The sequence below is a fragment of the Carex rostrata genome, chromosome 35 (assembly GCF_964058835.1).
Source record: "Carex rostrata chromosome 35, lpCarRost1.2, whole genome shotgun sequence".
Taxonomy (NCBI): Eukaryota; Viridiplantae; Streptophyta; class Magnoliopsida; order Poales; family Cyperaceae; genus Carex; species Carex rostrata.
This window is the reverse complement of record NC_135952.1, coordinates 933,597-954,642: the sequence shown is the minus strand read 5'-3', so window position 1 is coordinate 954,642 and position 21,046 is coordinate 933,597. Positions and strand designations below refer to the sequence as shown.

Sequence of the window (21,046 nt, the reverse complement as noted above, 5' to 3'; positions counted from 1 at the left end):
CAACTTTAATACCGTTGGTTCAACCGATGGCGTTTAGAAAATTGAATTAATTCTTGACCTGTTCGTCTTCCACCTGGAGCCTGCACAATACTCTCTCGACTATTTGGGGTTTATCCGATCATCTCACTTCTTCCACTATAGGAACAATGAGCGACTACATTAGTAATTTGCCCAACCAAATACTTGTCATAATCTTAGGGTTGCTGGTCACCCAAGAGGCAGCGCGTACATACGTACTGTCTAAGAGGTGGAACAACATATGGACCTCTTTACCCGTCCTCAACATCAATGCGTGGGAATCTCAAGCCCAATATTCCATGGAGGGGATCATTGCTAATTTACTCGAGAAGATTATTGCAGATGTTCGTCTTCTGGAGTTACATCTCAAGTGCGCTCTCCTAGTATAATTAATTAATCTCTCTAATTGACGCGCACGGGTGTCTAATTAAGTGTTTACAATAAAATGTTGGGTACTGTGATTAAATAAATTGACCCCCAATCACATTATCAGATTCAATTTTATGTGATTGACCCACATTTATAGTTTTAAGGTCACAAATTAATTGCAATGCTAATTTTACATGATTAATTGACCGACATAGCTAGATAATTTCATGGTCCTGAATTAATTGACCCACATATATAGCTAATGAATTTATATATAGTTCAATTAATTCTTCTGAGTTGTGTTTGTATATTATTATCCTAATTACATGTGTATATATATAGGAATTGCCACTTTCACCGGCAAGACTCTCAAAATTTGATAACTTGAAGGTTTTAACTGTTTCCATTTGTACATTTACTTTTTTACAAATGAAAAGTTGGATCATAAAGAGCTGCTCCAACCTGACAGGACTCACAATAGTACAACATGACAATTGTGTAAGTATATATATAGTTTTCCAACTTAATTAAGCTATATATAGCTTCCATGTATCATTTAATTAATTGTTGTAAGTTAAATCATGGATCTACTTATCAATTGATAATTGTTAATTAAATTTATTGCAGCACTATTATTCTCTGCCATGGCCAGTTGAGGATAGAGTGTCATCAAGTCCACGAGTCCCACCGAGGCCTCAACCATCTCCAAGAAGATATCTCGAGATAGTTGAGGTCAAATACAAGAGGTTTGAATTAATGGTTTGGCGAGTGATTAAATATCAAATGCTTGGTACATGAGAATTGAAAAATTTTAGGAACTATCGTATAAGCAGTGGTTATCGCAATCTTTTTTTTTTCAACGGATAACGATGGAACAGATAATTATAGTGGTTGGGATTTGAGAGTTGTAGAATTACAAGCTGTGGGACCCGAGGAGATTATGCATGCCGAGAAGACTTTGCTATTATACTAACTAGCTAGATATTTCAGGAATATATTTTGTATGGATATACACATGTTGTGTATTTTTGTGCATGCATGAATATTACTTCTTAAAAAAATATTAATTACCCTTTTGAACATCCCCATCAATTCAAAGAAAGAACATAATTGGTATTGATCAAACTAATGCTAATGGCTCATCTACATCACGGATGGTAAAGATCACCACATCTACACCATCGGTTTAATAGCCTAATCAATGTTAAAGACTCAATCAAAACCAACGGTTGGTTAAAAACTAACCGATGGAAACCAACTGATGGCAAAAAGTTCAACGTAATTGCAGTGCTACCACTCATGACGAACGCCATCTATGCGGAAGCACATCCGATGGTAAAGGGGTGATGGCAAAAAATTTTTTTGTATTGGTGTACCGTCCGGTTAATTGAAAACTCTAATATTTGCAGTACTAATTAACTACAGAAAAAAAAGCAGGACAGTGTAAAAAATCCTGTCCGGACGCCAGCAAAAATATATATATATATATATTCGGGACGAGACCATTCATCCGGCCGTCCATGTCCAGGTCCAGCACTAATTTAGAATTTCTTGTTTAAGTAATTTCAGAAGCATCAGAAGATGATGATCCCTCTAATGAATCAAAAGGGAATCTCAGCCGACCGGTATCCATCTCGGTTAGAGATTTCTGAAGGCCAAAACAGATCTTCTTTGGCTTAAATAAATTAAAAAAATCATAGAAAAGCCACAACACAGAATGAAAAAGGAAATAAAGGAAGTTACCTATCCTACTAATAAGGACCAGAGTGATCAAGAAAATAAGTTGGGATGCCTATTAATTAGCCGTTATTCTGATTCTTACGTCTGCCTTTGTTGAAATAAAAAGGAAAATATCCACAACACATATTGAAAATATACTTCCTGGAGACGCATAGCACAATCTATGAGAAATTTCCAGATAACACCAAATTCTCATTTCTCTTTTTCTTCCGATTAGCTCTTCCTTTTACAGCTGAAATTTAATTAATACATAATCTTCTGTAAATCTTTTCTTTATTTATTCCTACGGCTATATGACCTAATCTTTTTCATCCGATTAGCTCTTAGTCAAATTTATAACTATAATGTTTAATTGCTTAAAAAGGGGAGGTAGCACAGTTGGCTAGGAGAGAAGTCCTAGGATTAATTGTTGTTTATCCGAAGGTCGAGAGTTCGATTCTCTTTACGACTTTGCAGTTTCTGCAAAGATTTTCACAAAAAAAAATATTTAATTGCTTACAAGACTCCAAGAAGAGCACCCAAAAGTAATCACTATATAATATATAATTGCTTAGAAGAGACTCTTAGAAGACCACCCATGCATGTATTTACTAACATTTTCCCACGCTACCAAATAATATTTCTTTCTTACAGAGCTAGAACCATAACAGTGAAAGCGTTTTGCTAAGATGATCTATATTCTTTTCATTAACCCTAGGTGACATTCTATAAATAGCTAAGCAGTAAAGAAAAACGAGAGATATTAAGTCTGTTTAATTTATAATTTCACCCGTCTTCCAATAGACAATAATTTTCTTTCCATCTCTGTAATTCATTCCAAATTTTGTCAATTAGAATATTTCAATCCTCTACCCTAAAGTTAAGTTTGTTTGTTAAATAAGTATTTATGATATTGAAGGCGTGAGGAACGGACAAATAACATTATTGATCAAACAAGCAAAAAAGTTCAACTTCATGAACAAACCAAACTGTACTTACACACAACACTCATAATTTATTTTATTGAGGACCAGCTTCATGGGCTAAGGATCCATATCATACATAGATATAAAACAAAGATAAACAATGGAAATCATGATTAGGATTGATGAATTCCTAACATGGAATCCGCAGTAGAATTATAAGTAGTACAGAGATAACACCCATCTCTCTCTGGAAACGATCTTCTCAGGGAGTTTGGCTTATTTTCACATATCTTTATTTATATATGGCCTAAAACAGTCATGGCCTAAAAACCCAGCGATCTCAGAAGCCAGTACCAGTTGAACCACCAGTGGGACCAACCTACGTAATTAAAAGAATCAACAAGATATAGAGGATCAGTTCCATTAATTATGATGAGGATTTACATCCATTAATTATGAAGTCCAGATAAATAGGAGTAGAAATGTAAAACCAAGAAAAACAAAGCAACATAACGTTATCTGCATTTTATAATCTAACGGTGATCTTATTTCCCACAACTTAATTACTTATTATATTTCGAGTTTTTTTTTTATTATCCACAATAATCATTTTACGTGCATGGAAAGAACAACACTACTGGTGTCAAACCTCCACATTTGTTTTATAAAAAAAAGAATAATTATAACTTTACATACCTCAATGTAAGCTCCAAGTGCATCAAGACTTGTGTCAGAGCGTCCAAATAAACCAACAATTGTACCATTATTCGCTGGAAGTTTAAAATCAGTTCCCACTCTATTACCATATGGTCCATGAGTAATCTTGTTGCTTGTCTCAAATGTAAGTTGCCTCACACCACGCCACTTATCTTCAGAAGACCCACCGTAATAACCTTTTATAGAGGTAATGTACTCACCAGTCTCAAGAGTGAACTACAAGACCAATAGCATATAATAAATATCATAAATTAACTATACTTTTAGTGGCTACGCTATTCAGTTTTTCATTACCTTACAAGTCGAATTGGTACAACTATCAATACCTGTTCAAATGGTCCTGGTAAATATATAGGATAACATGTTTTTTTTTCCACTTCATTCTTCTTCTGTTATTATCCCGTAATAGATCAATGTGGTTAATTTGCATTACCAAGACCCAAGACTTCACATTTTTCACTCAAAAAGTTGAATTCTATTAGTATAGGAATGCAAAATGGTGGTACCTCTCGCGAATCTTTTCCTGGTCCGCCAAACGTAACGGGCAGCTTCAGAACACCATGAACTGTGTAGTATATAGTAATACTATTAATAATACTATTAGTACCATTAACTGTGTAGGCAACACCAATCTTAACAATGCTAGTGAAATAATCCAGACTGAAAGGTTTCCCACCATCTCCGCCATAAGGCCCTTCCTTGATTGTCGTCTTCAATATATCAACACAATCGTAGTTTTAGAAGATGATTAATAAATTAGAACTATTTCTCGCTAATTAATTTTTGAACACTCATTTTCTAGAAAATAAATATTTTGACCATTCTATACAAAAAATTTAGCACGTACCATTATGTTCTAATTAATTTAATCACTCTTGCCCAACTGTCCAAGCACTGTTACTGTTACTCTTACTCTTGCTTATATAATACGTAACCATTAGATAATTGAAAAAAGAAACTTCAACCGTTACATTGAGGAATAACCAAAATACATGTATAAAAAGTCATTAAAATAATTTATAATTTAACATTAATTATAAGCCTCGTCTTGTGCTGAACGGCTTTCATCTCTATGCTTTCTTAAATGTAAAATCCATCATTATATGGTTCTGAGACTTCCCCGATATATGAAATCAATGATATTTAAATGAATGATCAACTAATACTTAATTCCGTGTGATTTGATTGTGATATTTTTTCAATTTCCAACAACATACTTCAAATTTTGTTTTTAATTTTTAACCTATTTAAATTAATTTAAAAAGGTGTAATTTAAATAATTAGTAGAGTGGGCAAAAAAATTATTCCAGACCGTCCAAAATAGCAGGATAAAAATCGTAGCAAAGTACTATAATTTCTTCCTATGGTTCGTGCTGGCATCACCACATGCACCTTAGGCATGACAACAGCATGTATAATCCAAATGGAGCACATGCGAAGGGATAAGGCCATCGACCATCGTTGCATGTTAAATATCTTGGCACTCTTGTGGGAGATCCGACAAGCTTCATAATGAGAATTTTTTATCGAGTAGAACTAGGGTGTTCTTATGTTCACCAAACTTCATGGTGAACTCAAGTCTAAAACCCGTCTAATCGGTTTCAAATAACGAATGCAAACCATTAAAATCCACCTACTTTACGAGTGATGTGTCAACATGTGAAAATTTTCAACATTCGTATTAATTGAATTTAAAGTCAAGCGGTCAAAATTAGAAGGTTAATAAATTAATTTTATTGCATTTATTTTTTTAACGTATTTTGACTACTTTACTATATGCAAAATTAATTTCAAAATTAAATTTTTTTCCATGTAGATACATCACTTGTAAATTAGACGTTTTTCAACGGTTCAAAATTCAAATCTGTTTGTTGGAACAAGCTTTAATTTAATAGGAGAAATCTGTAGAGCATCAGGTCTACTTTTTCGGCCAAGGTACTTAATCAGAAGTTAACTTTAGAATTAATTTATATTGTAGATTTTGTAGGGAACTATACCTTTCTAGTATGTTTATAAGGTTTCTTTTGGGTATTGTATTTTAAGTGTAATATAGTTAATTAGTTCATAATTAGTGTAATACAGTGTTATTCAATTATAATGTAGTGATAATTAGTGTAATGTTGAGTTATTTAGTTAAATTTAGATTAATTTATTTGTAGTTAGTTTAGCTAAAATGATGCTATAAGAGACCAATATTAGTTATATTTATAGGCTATTTAATTATTAATAGCCTATTTTGAATTATTGCATGCATGTTGAATACAGATTGACTTAATTTAGATTTGATTATTAGTTTATTAGTTAATTGAATTTATATATTTTTATTAGCTCATGACTAAATTATTATTTTATGTTGCATGGAAATTTAAGTTAGATTAAATTACTTTAGTTGCATGCAATTTATATGTCAATGGAGATTAGTTTATTCATGTGTTCAATTATGTTTTATAAATACACTACTACAGAAAACGCGACATGACCTAAAATTTATTTTTGTCTTCAATTTATTTGGGGACATGTATGGGTTACAACACATCACAAAACCTTTCATGCACTGCCGCAAGATCATTTTTACACTGCCGAGTATTGTAATTTGCTAATAAACAAAGTTCTTGTTGAATTATTTGTAATAATAGTATTTCGTACGTAAATATGCATATGTATGTTGAATAATGAATTGTGGACGTGTATATGTATGTTGAATATTTGTTGAATTATGGATGTATATATAAGTGTAATGTTGAATATTGAATATTGTTTTCGGTATGTTGTAATTGTTGAATGCATATTGAATATTTCTAGAATGATGGACGTACATGAATGGAGTAGAACTAGGGTGTTCTTAAGCTCACAGTTTTGAACTGTGTACAATTTAACAACATTTTTATACATGTTGCGTACGTACACTGTTGCGGAACTGTCATTCTCAGCATTTTTAACAATGTATTGTTGTCTTTTTGTAGTAGTGTTGGTAGACGAGAACAGTCTGAAAATAAGTAGTATAACACTTTTCGAACTCTGTTATATTTTAATTTGTTGTTATTACTAAGTTATATGTCAATAATTTTAATACATATGTATATTGTTCTTACTTCGAAATTTACCAAACAAATGGGGATGCTTGCTCAATAAAGAAGTCTGATTCTAGCTACATCAATTACTTCAGCTTAATTTAGTGAGAAATTGATAAAGACTTAATGACATATTAGAAATATAAAATTATGGCCATGCTCCCATATTCTAATTAATGACAAGAGTATAGAACCTGCAAGATAATTAATGATAACCAATAATAAATAATATTGTTGACTGACTTCACATACCTAAAATCATTATTGCAAACGCAGTCTTTTTTTTTAATGAAATTGCAAAGGCGGTTACTTACAAATTAGCAATCCCAACTACCTTGTTGTCTAATGAATAAATAATAATTATTTAAACTTGATTTGACTTGACTTGCTTACATCATGATTCAGACCTAGATGCCGACTACTTGACAGAATAAGCATTGAAAGTTCATCCAAATTTTTGGTATACATAGGGTTTTCTTTGTTTTCAGTAAAATATGGAATATTTAAATTAGTTTCAGTGTTTTGTTTCGTTGAGTAATCTGCATGTATGGTACGTAATTGGATTATTGCTATTTAGTTCCCATATTTAATTGAGAAGAACCAATAGTCAAAAGTCATTAATTAATATTGTTTTATATAAAAACACGTGAAAGATCAACCAACAAATTAAATTATATGGAGAACATGTTAAGCATTTGATCAAATCAACTATTTGAATTTCAAAATCACGAAAACCTACTTGGTATAACAAAGTGCTCTATGCCAACGTAGACATATTAGCCTGACTATATATAAATCTACTAGTATTATGCCGGTGCGTTGCGAAGGGATATATTTTAAGATAAAAAAAATAAATTCTCATACAAATGACAAATTTTTATTAAAAAGATAAATCCATGAAAAAAATATTTATTTAACAATATTCATAGATATTAATATAAAATTGGATCTAAATATAATATGGAATGAATCTCTCATCTCTCAAAGTGGTTGCCTATAGTGCCTGTGTGGGATCCAAAATCGGAGAGAAGAAAGAGGTGCCTTGTGCGTTAGCATGGATTAGGTCATAGAATGGAGATTTTCTTCTTTTATAACTCGTGTGTGCATATATCTAAAAGTAATTTATTTTGAAGCAGGAGTGTTTGCAAACAAGTTCATACTTCTAAATGTTATGATGATGGTTAATTATTTGTGAAGGAAATATGACATAAATAATATTTTAAACATTTGTTTCTAAGGTAAGCTTACCTGAGATAAAGTTTGGCATGTATATGTCATTGGTTCTATCAAGCAATATTTATCACTAGTCAAGTGCCCGTGCTTTGCAACGGAGAATGAAATAATTTTTGAGCAGTGACATATAATGAATAACATGAATGTTTAAGAACTAAGAATGAATAAAATATTTTTGGGAGAATGAAATAGAATGATTTTTTAGGAGGTACTTTGAAATCAAAATACGAACACAAAACTAACATCGGAACAAAAAAATATAAAATCACCTCTCATTCCTTCGTACCAGTGCCAGTACGAATATGGCGTGTATTTCCTAGTCTTAATGTGCAGTATGTATATCTGTGAAACTTGAGTATTTGTTTGAGTAGAATACATTTATGTATGGAATTTACTACCCACAAGCACCATGTGAAAGTGTTGATTTGTTTGTCAAAATTCATCTGCTAAAATCAAAGAAAATAATTAATTATGAACGTTGAGATAGGAAGTTTGTTTTGATAGAAAGCCTTTTTTTAAATTGTGATCGATGACGAGAGGATATGACAAACAGAACCTTCTAAATACTTATTTTCAAACTAATATACTATTACAAAAGAGTGGAAAAGCGCGTCGTTCTGCGGGACTATAATGGGAACGCGCAGAAACAGAGAAAGAAAAGAAAAGATGTTTTGTCTAGGATGATATAATTTTCATGTGGCGGGTACGTATATAATTAAATTTGGACTTCTACATGACAACATGAAATAAATGCATAAAATCAAAATTATTTATTAAAGGCTGAGATTGAAATGTGTTTTGATGAGTGGCTGACATCTATCAAATCAACGGCTGAGATATTGTCTGAACAAATAGATGCTTGGAACCCAATTTTTTTTGCATGATATTAGTAGTCCTGATGATGAATAAAACACACATCTTATCAACGTATTTGTGTGAACCAATCAATAACCAGGTTTAGAGTTCTAAACATTTCATAGATAGTGTTCCTAATAAACACAAGTGGATAGAAAAATATGAGATCATCAAATTATTGATATAAAGGTTTTGGGTCTTCTCATTAAAATGAAAAGCAATTGCTCATACAGTTTAATCCAAAAAATGAAAAGAAATATGTATGTAGGTTGGTTGGTTGTAACTTGTAAATTATAAGTAGAAGAAATAAGTAATTGTCCCAGCACATTATGTGCCTAAATTATGTAATTTTCTGAAGCTCAATTAATTAGGAAACTTTTGCAACAAAACAAAAAAAGGAGACAAATGGTGTTCTGCTATTAGATAAAAAGTTAATTATAGAGGCTTGCTGATAAATTTTAGCACCGGGCATGTCTAACATCCAAATTCCAATCAAAATTAAAGGGAAGATAGCGATTCCGTACAATTATAATGCCAAAATAAGAGAGTAATCAATACTGTTGTCAAAATTAATTTTGAGTTTAATATAACACATAAATAAGCATTTAACATATTTGTCGGCAGGAGCATTTTCCTGTCACTTTGTTTTATGTGCGTCATGGTTTAATCAGCCACTATGCTTTCAATTTTTGTTGAATTAAAACTCATTCTCAGTTATCACGAAAAATAATGATAAATGCTTTAGGAAGCTAACCTGTAAAGTTGTACAATTACTATTTTTTCCAAAATAAGAAATCACCCAGACAATAATTTTCATGATTCATTTTGAAATATATTAATGCCTGAGTTAATCCAATGTTGGATGCAGGCTGGTACATGTAATTTTGAAATGCCTGATTTCAAATGTGTCGTTAATTCTTTGATAGTTTTTGAGGCCGAAATTTAGTTACTATAAAAATAACTATAACTGCTTTACAATTAAGCATGTGTTTTTGAATTTTATATTTTTTCTTACGAGTTCTTCGTCCTGCTTGCGCTTCATTTCGAGTCTCTGCTTGCGGCGTAACCGTAGAATGTCCTCAAGGGCATTTATGTCATTTCCTAATATAGCCTGAGCAAGTTGCGGATCATTCTGCAAGTGTATCAAAGTTAGAAATTCATATTCAGCAGGGAAAACTTCATAAAAAATCATAGCAGGTAGCATGAATTCAGAATAGGTAAGGTACCTGACAGGATAAAGATAGATCCAGACCATTTAATTTAAGTTTGCCCAAATCTTAAAGCATCTCCCCATATTCCAAATAGGCCCGAGGAACAAATATCTAATAGCCCATTTATTCTCAAGTTTCCAAATCAGAAAGAACCCTGTTCTATTTTTTTTATATCTCTTATTTAATGCTCAAATTTATTAATTTCTAATTATATATTTGCACAACAAGAATGAGACACTTTTCGCGAGGATAAAAAAGTTACTTTTTGCGACGGACTACTCTCATTCTTCAGCTTTTTCTTTTTGCGACAGACGACCGTCGTAAAAGCGTTTTTTCTCTCGCAAAAAGTGTCTACTTTGTTGTAGTGTTGAATCGGGCATTAGCGGAAGTCTTTGGTACCGTTGATATTAGGGGCCATATTTTATAAATTCACTAAAGGTTCTTATATGTAAAATAAGTTCGCACCACAAGAGATGCATACAAATCTTATATGTAAAATAATTGTAAAACACAAAACAGAATATTTAATACTAAATATATAAAAAAAAATTCATGCCTGAAGAAGGTGAGCCATGATTTGGGAATCACGGCGGATGTGTTGTTGGAATGCTTGAGGGTTTACGGCTGACCCATCTGGCGCAAATCTTAACTGATCCTCACATAACCTGAAGATTTCAAGTGACAAAGGAAATGCATTTCACTAAAGTTAAAAAACTTATTACTCATAAGATATATTCTATCACTGGAGAATACTAATCAATAGTTAGTATTGGTAATGCTATATATAATTTGTCTTTTCTAATCCTTTCATTGATTCAAAATTCATTATTACTGCAACGACGTCTCAGAAAGTTTCATACCAGTATAAATGAACATCTAAATGTTTGATTATATCCATGTACATATATAAAGTAAAATTTTAATAAAAAAGTTTCTCCAAAATAATTAAATTAATAAAACACTTTGGGCCTTCCTTTTTAAGATAAAGAATCTTAATAGAGCATGAGCATGCAAAATGTTCCCACTTGAAACATATCGCAAGACCATTGAATTTAGGTATCAAATATGTTTACCAGATGACACTTTAATCATCCACCACAAAAAAGATGTGAAACCTGCATATTGACCGGAATTATTATGAAGTCCAGATAAATACGAGTAGAAATGTAAAACCAAGAAAAACAAAACAACATAACGTTATTTGCATTTTATAATCTAACAGTGATCTTATTTCCCATAACTTAATTAATGATTAAATTTCAGTTTAAGTTAAAAAGGAAAAAAATAAACGGTGATCGATTCTTTTTTTTTTTTAATCCACAATAATCATTTTATGTACCTTGAAAGAACAACACTACTCGTGGTGTCAAACCTCCACATTTGTTTTAAAAAAAGAATAATTATAACTTTACCAGGAAGTTAAAATTCAGTTCCCACATCATTACCATAATTATAACTTTGACCATTTGACTCTACATAAAATTAATTCGAAAATTTAAAATTTTCACATGCAGACGCATTATCGTAAAGTAGGATTTCAACAGTTCAGATTCATCATTTAAAACTAATCTAATATATTTTAAAGTCATATTCAGAAATAAGCTTAATAAACTTAAAACCCCTCTAGTTATACTCAGTTCCCAAAATTAATGGTAACAACGAACGGGAAACATAAATTTGTCAAACTAACAATTGGGTCCCAGTTGAGAGAAGCTGCAAATAAGTATAAAATGAAACATAAATTTCAATGCATAGTTTCTAACAGTACAAGAGTGGGACCCATGGACTGAAAAATTGAGGCATGGACCAGAAATTAAGAGAGAAAGAAAAATAGAAAAGCCAAAAAATGGACAATTATTTTGAATAAAAAGGATAATTAGGCTTGAAAATTCAATTGGTAAAATTTAGATAATTTATAAATTAATTTTAATACATTTATTTTTTGAATATTTTTTAACCATTTAACTCTATATAAAATTAGTTCGAAAATTAAAATTTTTCAAATGGAGATGCATCATCATAAAGTAGGATTCCAACAGTTCAAATTCATCATTTAAAACTAATCTAATATATTTTAAAGTTGTATTCACAAATAAGCTTAATAAACTTAAAAACACTCTAGTTTTACTCGGTTCCCAAAATTAATGGCAACCCATGGGAAAGGATTTGTCAAACTAACAATTGGGTCCCAGTTGGTGGAAGTTGCAAATAAGTATAAAAGGAAACATAAATTTCAATGCATAGTTTCTAGTAGTACAAGAGTGGGACCCATGGACTGGAAAACTGAGGCATGTACCGGAAATTAAAAGAGAAAGAAAAGGAGAAAAATCCAAAAATCCAAAAAATGGACAATTATTTTGAATAAAAAGGACAATTAGGCTTGATAATTCGACCTCTTCCTACTTTAAAACCCATACAAAGTATAGAACAATACAAATTGAAAAATAAACTGCATTAATTATTGAACTTAAAGAAATTAGATCTCAAGTTAGCTACACATTTATTCTGAAAGAAGCTTCAAGCCATCTGAGAAACACTTCTTGAAGCAATCCATCTCGTCCTTTGGAAATCCAACACTGATCTCGATGCCACCTTGTTCGCCGATATGACTTCCACCTTTGTCGACCTCCCCAATCCGAAGTCGATGTCATATGCTCTAAACTTTCGTGACCTGGCTAAGTCGAGAACTGGCATATCCGCAATGGGCTTCCAATTAAGTGGCGATTTCAACAATATCTCACTTATTTGTTCAATTGATTTTCCAATGGCCTCAGCTGCCACTACGATTCCGTCATACTAAAATTAAGTCAGCGACATTGGCTGATGCGTAGCAAGGAGCGACACAATTACCGAAGTACTCTGCTGGTTGTTATGTATTTTAGGTATTGGATAATTGGGTCAATTGAATACAATTTTCACTTTTAAATTTATAAACCTTTGTACACAATAATAGGTTTGTTGCAAGCATACAACATATCCTTGTAGTAATAAAAGGTACCGATCCAAAGACAACGGGAAATATTACTTTTTACTACATTAATTAATCCTAAAATAGTGCAATAAAAGTAAATGGGGGGTTTGTTTGCAAATTTTTTTTATGGGTTCAATACCCGGAGTGGGAGTTGAATTAAAATAAAACAATTTAAAATAAACAAATAAAAGGAGTTTTGTGATTTAACGAGATAGAAGTCTAGTGGCTTTTGGCATACAATCACTTAGTAAAATCAACACTTAATTGGTTTCTAAATTCATATTTACAATTATGAGGTTTCTAAGCCTTAAATATCAAAATGTGTCACTTTCGTGAATTAATGACGTGCCTAGATAATTCGAATTTCACGATTAAGTCATTCATCCTAGCTATCTAGACCATAAGCACATATTAGCCTAGTTTATCTCTATATATCAATACTTCACGATTAAGTTCTTCATACCAATATTTGGTTCAATTCTAGAAGTCCCAATCAAATATGAGGCTTTACAATTAAGTTCTTCACCTCAATTCAACATTTGATTCTTGTGGTTCCAGACTAAGAAATAGATTTGGTCATTTCTAAACTTAATCAAAAAGTTATTCATGTATAAAATTTGGTACTATCAATTATTTGATCCTAGCACTTTAAGTTTGTTAAATCTAAGCGGGACACTAATTAACAAGCACACAAAATCTGAATTATAAAATCAACAAGAACAAAAATGCAAGCAAACAATCATCATAAAGAAAAATATTCAAGTAAGGTAGATTTCACCACAAGTTCATGTTACCATAAATTCATGTTTAAAGGTTAAGCCCCTACAGAGGAAATCTAACATCTCATGGGTGCACTAACATCCAAATGAAATACAAGAGTAAACATGATAAAAACTGAGAAAAACAAGAAAGAGAATAGAGTACACCCTTCAGCTCGCTAGCTGCCCCTTGTATTCACCTTTGCTCGCTTGAGAAAGCCTTCAATCCTTCACTACAATTGCCTTCAATGACGCGGAGAAGAAAGAAAAATATAAAAAGATGTGAATAAAAGCTAGGTTGAAATATGTCTTCATCTGCTGTCTCCTTGTCAATATATAACTATTTTTGTGCCTTAGGACACAATCCCCCAAAATCTAGAAACAAATCTGAGGAGATATGGTGAAATCAGGCCAGACTGGCATTCGTGCAGCCTTCGCAAATTCTCTGCGGCCAGTGCAAATTTCCTGCGGCCTGCACAGAATAGAGAATCGGCTGGGGATCATGAAAGATTTTGTGCGGCCCACACAAAATTCCTTATGGCCGTACAAAGACCTGCACAACTCTCTGTCATGAAAGGAGAAAACTTGATAAATTCTGAATTTTATTTCCAGCTTGAATTTATTTTGTGTGGCCCGCACAGAATTCCTACAGGCCACACAAACAACCACATAATTGCTCCTTTTGCTCAATTTCTGCAATTTAAATAGGGCAAAGGCAGTAACTTGGTTCGTTGATATATTCTATATTAACCTAAGCTAAAATACAAGGGATTTGGTGCAGTTTTAGAGGTAAAACTATAACCGAAAGTATATATAATTGAGGCTTAACAAATTCCAAGTATATCCTTAAGTGCAAAAAATTCTCATGATCTTGTGAGATTGATATAGATCTGTTTGATCTAGATCTTGATCTCTCCTTACCTCCTCAATTCGAGTTGAGATTTGGATTGTCGAGAAGCATGCAAGATTATGTTGATGTGCTACACAAGATCTATTCAAAGTGCTTTGAAGTAGTGAGCTAGCTTTCAAATTTGCAACGACACGGCAATCTGATCGATTAACATTGATCTCCTTTTGTTCTCAACAACACCTTGGTGTGCGAAGCTTGAGGTTTCCTTTTTTGGAAACTTCTTCAAGGGAGACTAAGGCGCAGGTAGCCGTTTCACACTCCACTTAATTGGAGAGGTATGATACATAACACTTTGCTAGATCATGTGTGTCGCATGATCCATAAACTGCGTGTGACTGATTGCTTGTTTATGGTAAGATATGGTCTAGATCGCTAGATGAATTTTTGAAATATACCTGCTAGCCTTAACCGTTACCCAACATATCCTTGCTCTGACATTGGCTAGTACCATGATACAAGCTCTCTTGCTGCTATCGATGCCTTTTGCTCGAAGAAAATACGTCCAGACATAAGCGAATGCCATGACTATTGTCGAGCAATGGAAAGAGCTCATCTTTCTTTGCTCAGCCTTGATCGAAACTAGTTTCTTCAGCCTTTGGATATGTCATTGCCCAAATGTGAATGTGGCGACAACAAGGTCGGAAGAAGGCTTAGAATGGCATGAAGGATGATCCATAACACACCGTGTGATGCATCGATGTCCCAATAACTATACCCTGCTCGGGAAAGACCATCACCTAAATGGCTAAAACTGGTTTTGATTCCTCGTCATCCCTCGATTTAAGTAATAGCGGGGCTACGTAATCTAGCTGTGATACCTCACGTTCATGGTAGTTGGCAAGATCTTCGAACTGGCCATCAACACACTCTTCCACGGTAAACGACAGGCCATTACCTTCTTTATAGTAATGCTCAAACACGTTGTCAGTGTCGGGCTTTTTACGGTAACCACCCACCAGAGGGTAGTATGTTACGAGTGTGACCGACAGAGAACACTTGAGGGAGGGGAGATGAGAGTATAGGAAATGCATGGTGGGGTGTTGGTATGAATAGAATAAAAGCCGATAAACAGGGGTAAAATTTAGCATGATGAGATCAAAGAAGGTGAACCGGAGAGATGCGTAGTTAGGTGTGATGCCCGGTGACATAGCCACCCGGGACACCCGTTTACCCTACCCGTATCGTATTCAATAAGACGGGTATGGGTAAGATTTTTTTTTTGTTAACTTATTGGGTATGGATATGGGTAAGGATAGTTTTCTTCATTAGATAAACAGGTATGGGTACGAATAAAGGTTATTTCGTACATGTTGGGTAATTATGTAAAATAAATTATATCTTAAGAAGAATTTTATGCTAAACATTTTACATTTTTATTTGAATGTTAATTTATTATTTAATTAAGAAATTGAATTTGTTAGAATAGATATTTTTGATTTTATTTTTTTTGCTTAATAGAAAATTATTAGTTAGAATTAATTGCATATTTATATTTTAATTTTATATTAGTAATTGTGATTGTATATGTATGACATGATAAGTTTTGATTGTAAATTTGTAAAAATAATAAAACTATTATATTTGTATTATTCATTATTCGCCCACTACCGTTTCGTTATCTGCTAATCTTAATGGGTTTGGATAGGGTAGGAAAAGGAAAATTCTTAATGGGTATGGGTAGAGTACGGATAAGGGCAATTCTTTGTGGGTATGGGTATGAAAATGGTTCTACCCTACCCGTATCGTACCCATTGAGACCCCTAAAACAAGGACGTAACAGTTTGATTACTAATGGAGATATTGTGCTTGGAACATTGGATCTAAGTGATGAATTTGAGAATAGATCAATTGCAAACTGTCATTGTGCTGATGACACGATTTTGTTTTTACAAGCTAATCATCAAAATATGGTATCAAATAGTCGATATGAAATGCTTAACATGTTCTCTCCATATAATTTAACTTAATTTGTTGGTTGATCTATCACTTCGTTATATAATGTGTAGATCTGAATCAGGATATTGGCACATTTGTTAACGTGTTCAAACCACCACATTTGTTTTAAAAAAAGAATATGAAATGCTTAACATGTTCAAACCACCACATTTGTTTTAAAAAAAGAATAATTAGAACTTTACATTAGTTAACGTAAACTCCAAGTGCATCCAGACCTGTTTCAGAATAGCGTCCATGGAAACCAATAATTTTACCAGTAATCGCTGGAAGTTCAAATTCAGTTCCCACTTCACTACCATATGGTCCAAAAGTATTCTTGCTGCTTGTCTCCAATATAAGTTGCCTCCCACCACACCAACCATCAACAGAAGACCCACCGTAATAACCTTTTACAGAGGTAATGTACATGGTTCTGAAACTCGGAATCGGAATCGGAATCGGATATTTGACTGTGAAATTGGAATCGGATGAATCGGTCGGAATCGGAAGAATCGGATCGGAAACTCGGATTTTTTTGGCAGAAGCTTGTTTTGTAGCTAAAATATAGGAAAAATTGATAAAAAAATAATTTATAAGAAAACTAAATAAAAGGTGAACCTCAATACAAAATAATATGGATAGAATTTATTAAATGATTAAATTAAATACAAAATAATATGGATAGTAATTATTAAATGATTAAATTAATTAGCAATTATTAAATGATTAAATTAATTATTGTAATTCCATAATTAATTTTGACAAGGATATTATTACATTCATACAACTTAAAGATATCTAGCTAGAATCAAGTATGAATAAACATGAAAATTATTGTTTAATATTAATAATTATATTTAAGTAAATAAATATTATAATAATTTCTCACTTGTTCATATTTTACAATTCGAATGAATTTTATCCGATAGTTTCTCAATTCATATTATAATAATTTCTCAATTTATATGATAGTTCAAATTAATTTTATAATTGAGTTTCTAAAGTATAGTATGCTGAGGAGCAAATCCCGTGTGCCAATTGATCTTTGAGATTCTACTTTAATGAATATATGTTTGACTAAATGTATCTTCAACTCATTCTTTTTTGTTGTCACTGGTCCACTGTGGACCAAACCCTTTTCCACGTCTAAACCAAGTGGTCTATTAAACCAAGTCCAATAAAAATGTATACATTTCTCTTTCTTCCTCACAGAGTTCTTCATTTCTTTTGTCCCAAATCGAACAGATTTTCTCAAATCGACAATGATGAACCCAGATTGACGTGTAAAAGATGCGGAATTGGCCTCAAATAGAAGAGAATCGCCTCAAACTCCTTGTTCAGCCTTTCTTCAAGCCTCTTGTGGTCCAAGTCACCCTACGACATCAAAGCCAGCTGAGACTCGGTTGAAATTGTTGAGGATCCGCCATTTTTTCTTTGAATCGGATCAACTCAGAGTAAAACTCGGTTGAATCGGCTTGGCTCGGCCGGAAAATCGGATAACTCGGCCGAGTCAAGCACTGTTCATCCGAGTTTTGCCGAAAAACTCGCACAAACGTGAGACTCGGGTGAAACTCGGCCCGGTCCCGCCCGATTCCGAGTTGACTCGGCCGAGTTGAATCGGAATCGGCCGATTTCTGGAACCATGGTAATGTACTCACCAGCCCGAAGAGTGAAATACAAGACCAATAGCATATAACAAATATCATAAATTAACTATACTTTTACTGGCTACGTTATTCAGTTTTTCATTACCTTAGAAGTCGAATTGGAACAACTATCAATGCCTGTTCAAGTGGTCCTGGTAAATAGGATAACATGTTTTGTTTTCCACTTCATTCTTCTTCTTTTATCATCCCGTAATAGATCAATGTGGTTGATTTGCATTAGCAAGACACAAGACTTCACATTTTTCACTCAAAGAGTTTAAATCTATTAGCATAGAAATGCAAAAAGGTGGTACCTCTTTTGAATCTCCTCCTGGTCTGCCAACCGTAACAGACTTCTGAACGCCATCAACTAAGTATGTTATAGTAATAGCATGAATATAACTGCTGTAGGAAACACGGATCTGAACAATGCGAGTGATTCTATCGGTATTATCCATACTGAAAGGTTGCCCACCATCTCCGCTGCAAGGCCAGACCTTGATTATCATCTTCAACATATCGACATATCAACACAATCCACAAAAATTATAAATTAGACAGAAGGATGAGAAAATTAAACACAGGGTAGTGAAGAGGCCTGCAAAACTCAAAACCCTATGGAACATTCCGACATGGTTCTTCAAAAAAAACCATGTCTGATAAATATTTACACACGGTTCTTCGTGAACAACCATGTATGATACTCTTTGTTCCCGGTTTTGATAGAACTGTGTATGATTTGTATATTTTTTTTATAAATTGTTTATAATGTGCTAGTATTAATGTTTGCTAGCCATTAAACATTCATAAATTAATTCTGATAACATTTATAAATTAAGGATGCAAATGAACTCAAACATACAGATTTAATCAATAAAGGGGTTTTACGGCCTAAAAGGCCAAATTTGAAGAAGGGCAGAGCTCAACACTTAATTTCTCTTGCCTAATTACATGGCATCCCTTTCCTCCATGCCAATCAATTCATGATATGATGGGATTACATGTCATCCTTCTCATTCCGAGTGTGAAACAATCAAGAGGAGTGAAGACGAGGGAAGGCATTGGAGGTAGAAGATAGAATCCTAGACAAGAATTGGGTCAGGGAAGGTACGTGAAAAGACATGAAGAGGGGGCAGTACTTAAATAACTTAATTTCAAACAGGCCGGCTAGTTGAGAGAGCGCGATTGAATTGTACACGGTTTCTAAAATAAAAATCATGTATGTATTTTTGAACAATCATACACGGTTAATAGGAAAATTACCCTATTAGAATGGGTGTAATCGTATAGGGTTGTTTCATAAGAAGCAACCGTGTATAAATGTTGGGACCAGACTTTCCTTTTTACTTGCAAATGGTTGTATGTTTTTGAATATTTGTATTTTGCATATTATTATAATGGAAGGGCTTATGCCTATTTTTCTAAAAAATAAATATTGGGACCTTTTGTACACGTCTTCTATTATTATTTACCGTGTGTGTATGGCTGAGCTCATTTTCATGTGCGCGCCTGCATCCAATACCATGTTACATATATAATGAGCGTTTTGTAAATGTTGGGACCGGAGCCATGTACCATGTCACACAAACTAAAGTTTTGATTAAACTTCACTGCCTCTAAAGAGGTTACATCATACATATCTATAGTAAAAGAAATAAATGCTCTCCTCATAAAAACCCACTTAGTCAAATTTATAACTATAATGTTTAATTGCTTACAAGACTCCTAGAAGAGCACCCAAAAGTAATCACTATAATATTTAATTGCTTAGAAGGCTCTTAGAAGACCCCACCCATGCATGCATTTACTAAATCAAATTATTCTTTAATAAAGGCCCATGCCATTGAATATGGAACTAAATTTGATAGAAGGAAGTATCAGCCAATACCGATCCGTATCAGCTAATATGTATCGGTGTCGGCCGTGACCGATCTGATACTGCAGATTCTGCATTTTTTGTCCGATTTCTACCATTCTGGTCCGGTAGTGGTTATTATTCAGCTGAAACAGAATGAACTATGCACATCTATTATGTACCCATGATTAAATAGAGGAGAACCTCTGATTAAGCAGCAAAGAGGACAACCACGGGGTTCTACCTAAGGAATTGAACTAAGGGAAATGCGATTTAAAAATATTAATTAACAAACAAGACATCAAAATGTTAGTTCTTATGATGAGATGTCGAGTACATCAAGGTTTATTGGGGGATATTAACAATCATTCATTTAAGTCTACAATGTCATCGTTTTTTTTTTGTTCCAGACAACAATATTCTTATTTTTATCATAAAATAGACGACAATGAAATGATCTAGCGACCACGACATAATTTCTAGCAGTGAAAGAGTGTTTTTTTTCCTAAACATACTTCGTGTAAAACAAAAATAACATTCTCGTACGATGTCCAGGAAGCCCATCTTGACTTACTAATATTGATTTCGAATTGCCTTCACTTCTGGATCTGGAAATCTAATTATTCATTAATTCTACGTCTAGTCTAATATGCCTAAACCACCTTGATTTTCTTCCTACAAACATTTTTCCCACGCTACCAAACAATATTTCTTTATTCTTTCTTACAGAGCTACCACCATACCGAAGAAAGCTTTTTGCTAAGCTGATCTATATGTTGGATTTAGAGACGTCTAATTACAATAATTAAGTTGGACATACGTGCATTATGATTATGATATCAAATACTGTCG

The 21,046-nt window shown here is 33.1% G+C and overlaps 2 protein-coding genes across 2 annotated transcripts in view; both read right to left on the bottom strand.

Annotated features, from left to right (window-relative positions):
- DDI1 (ubiquitin family protein) overlaps window positions 1-21,046 on the bottom strand; it is a 103,542-nt gene that overhangs the window by 66,788 nt on the left and 15,708 nt on the right. The window lies entirely within an intron of this gene.
- Window positions 12,637-15,912, bottom strand: LOC144549278 (coumaroyl-CoA:anthocyanidin 3-O-glucoside-6''-O-coumaroyltransferase 1-like). Its single transcript, XM_078297999.1, has 2 exons — window positions 15,511-15,912; window positions 12,637-12,915 (listed from the first exon to the last, which is right to left on the bottom strand). Exons 1-2 carry the CDS (start codon window positions 15,904-15,906, stop codon window positions 12,637-12,639), a joined length of 675 nt encoding a protein of 224 aa, XP_078154125.1. The 5' UTR covers window positions 15,907-15,912.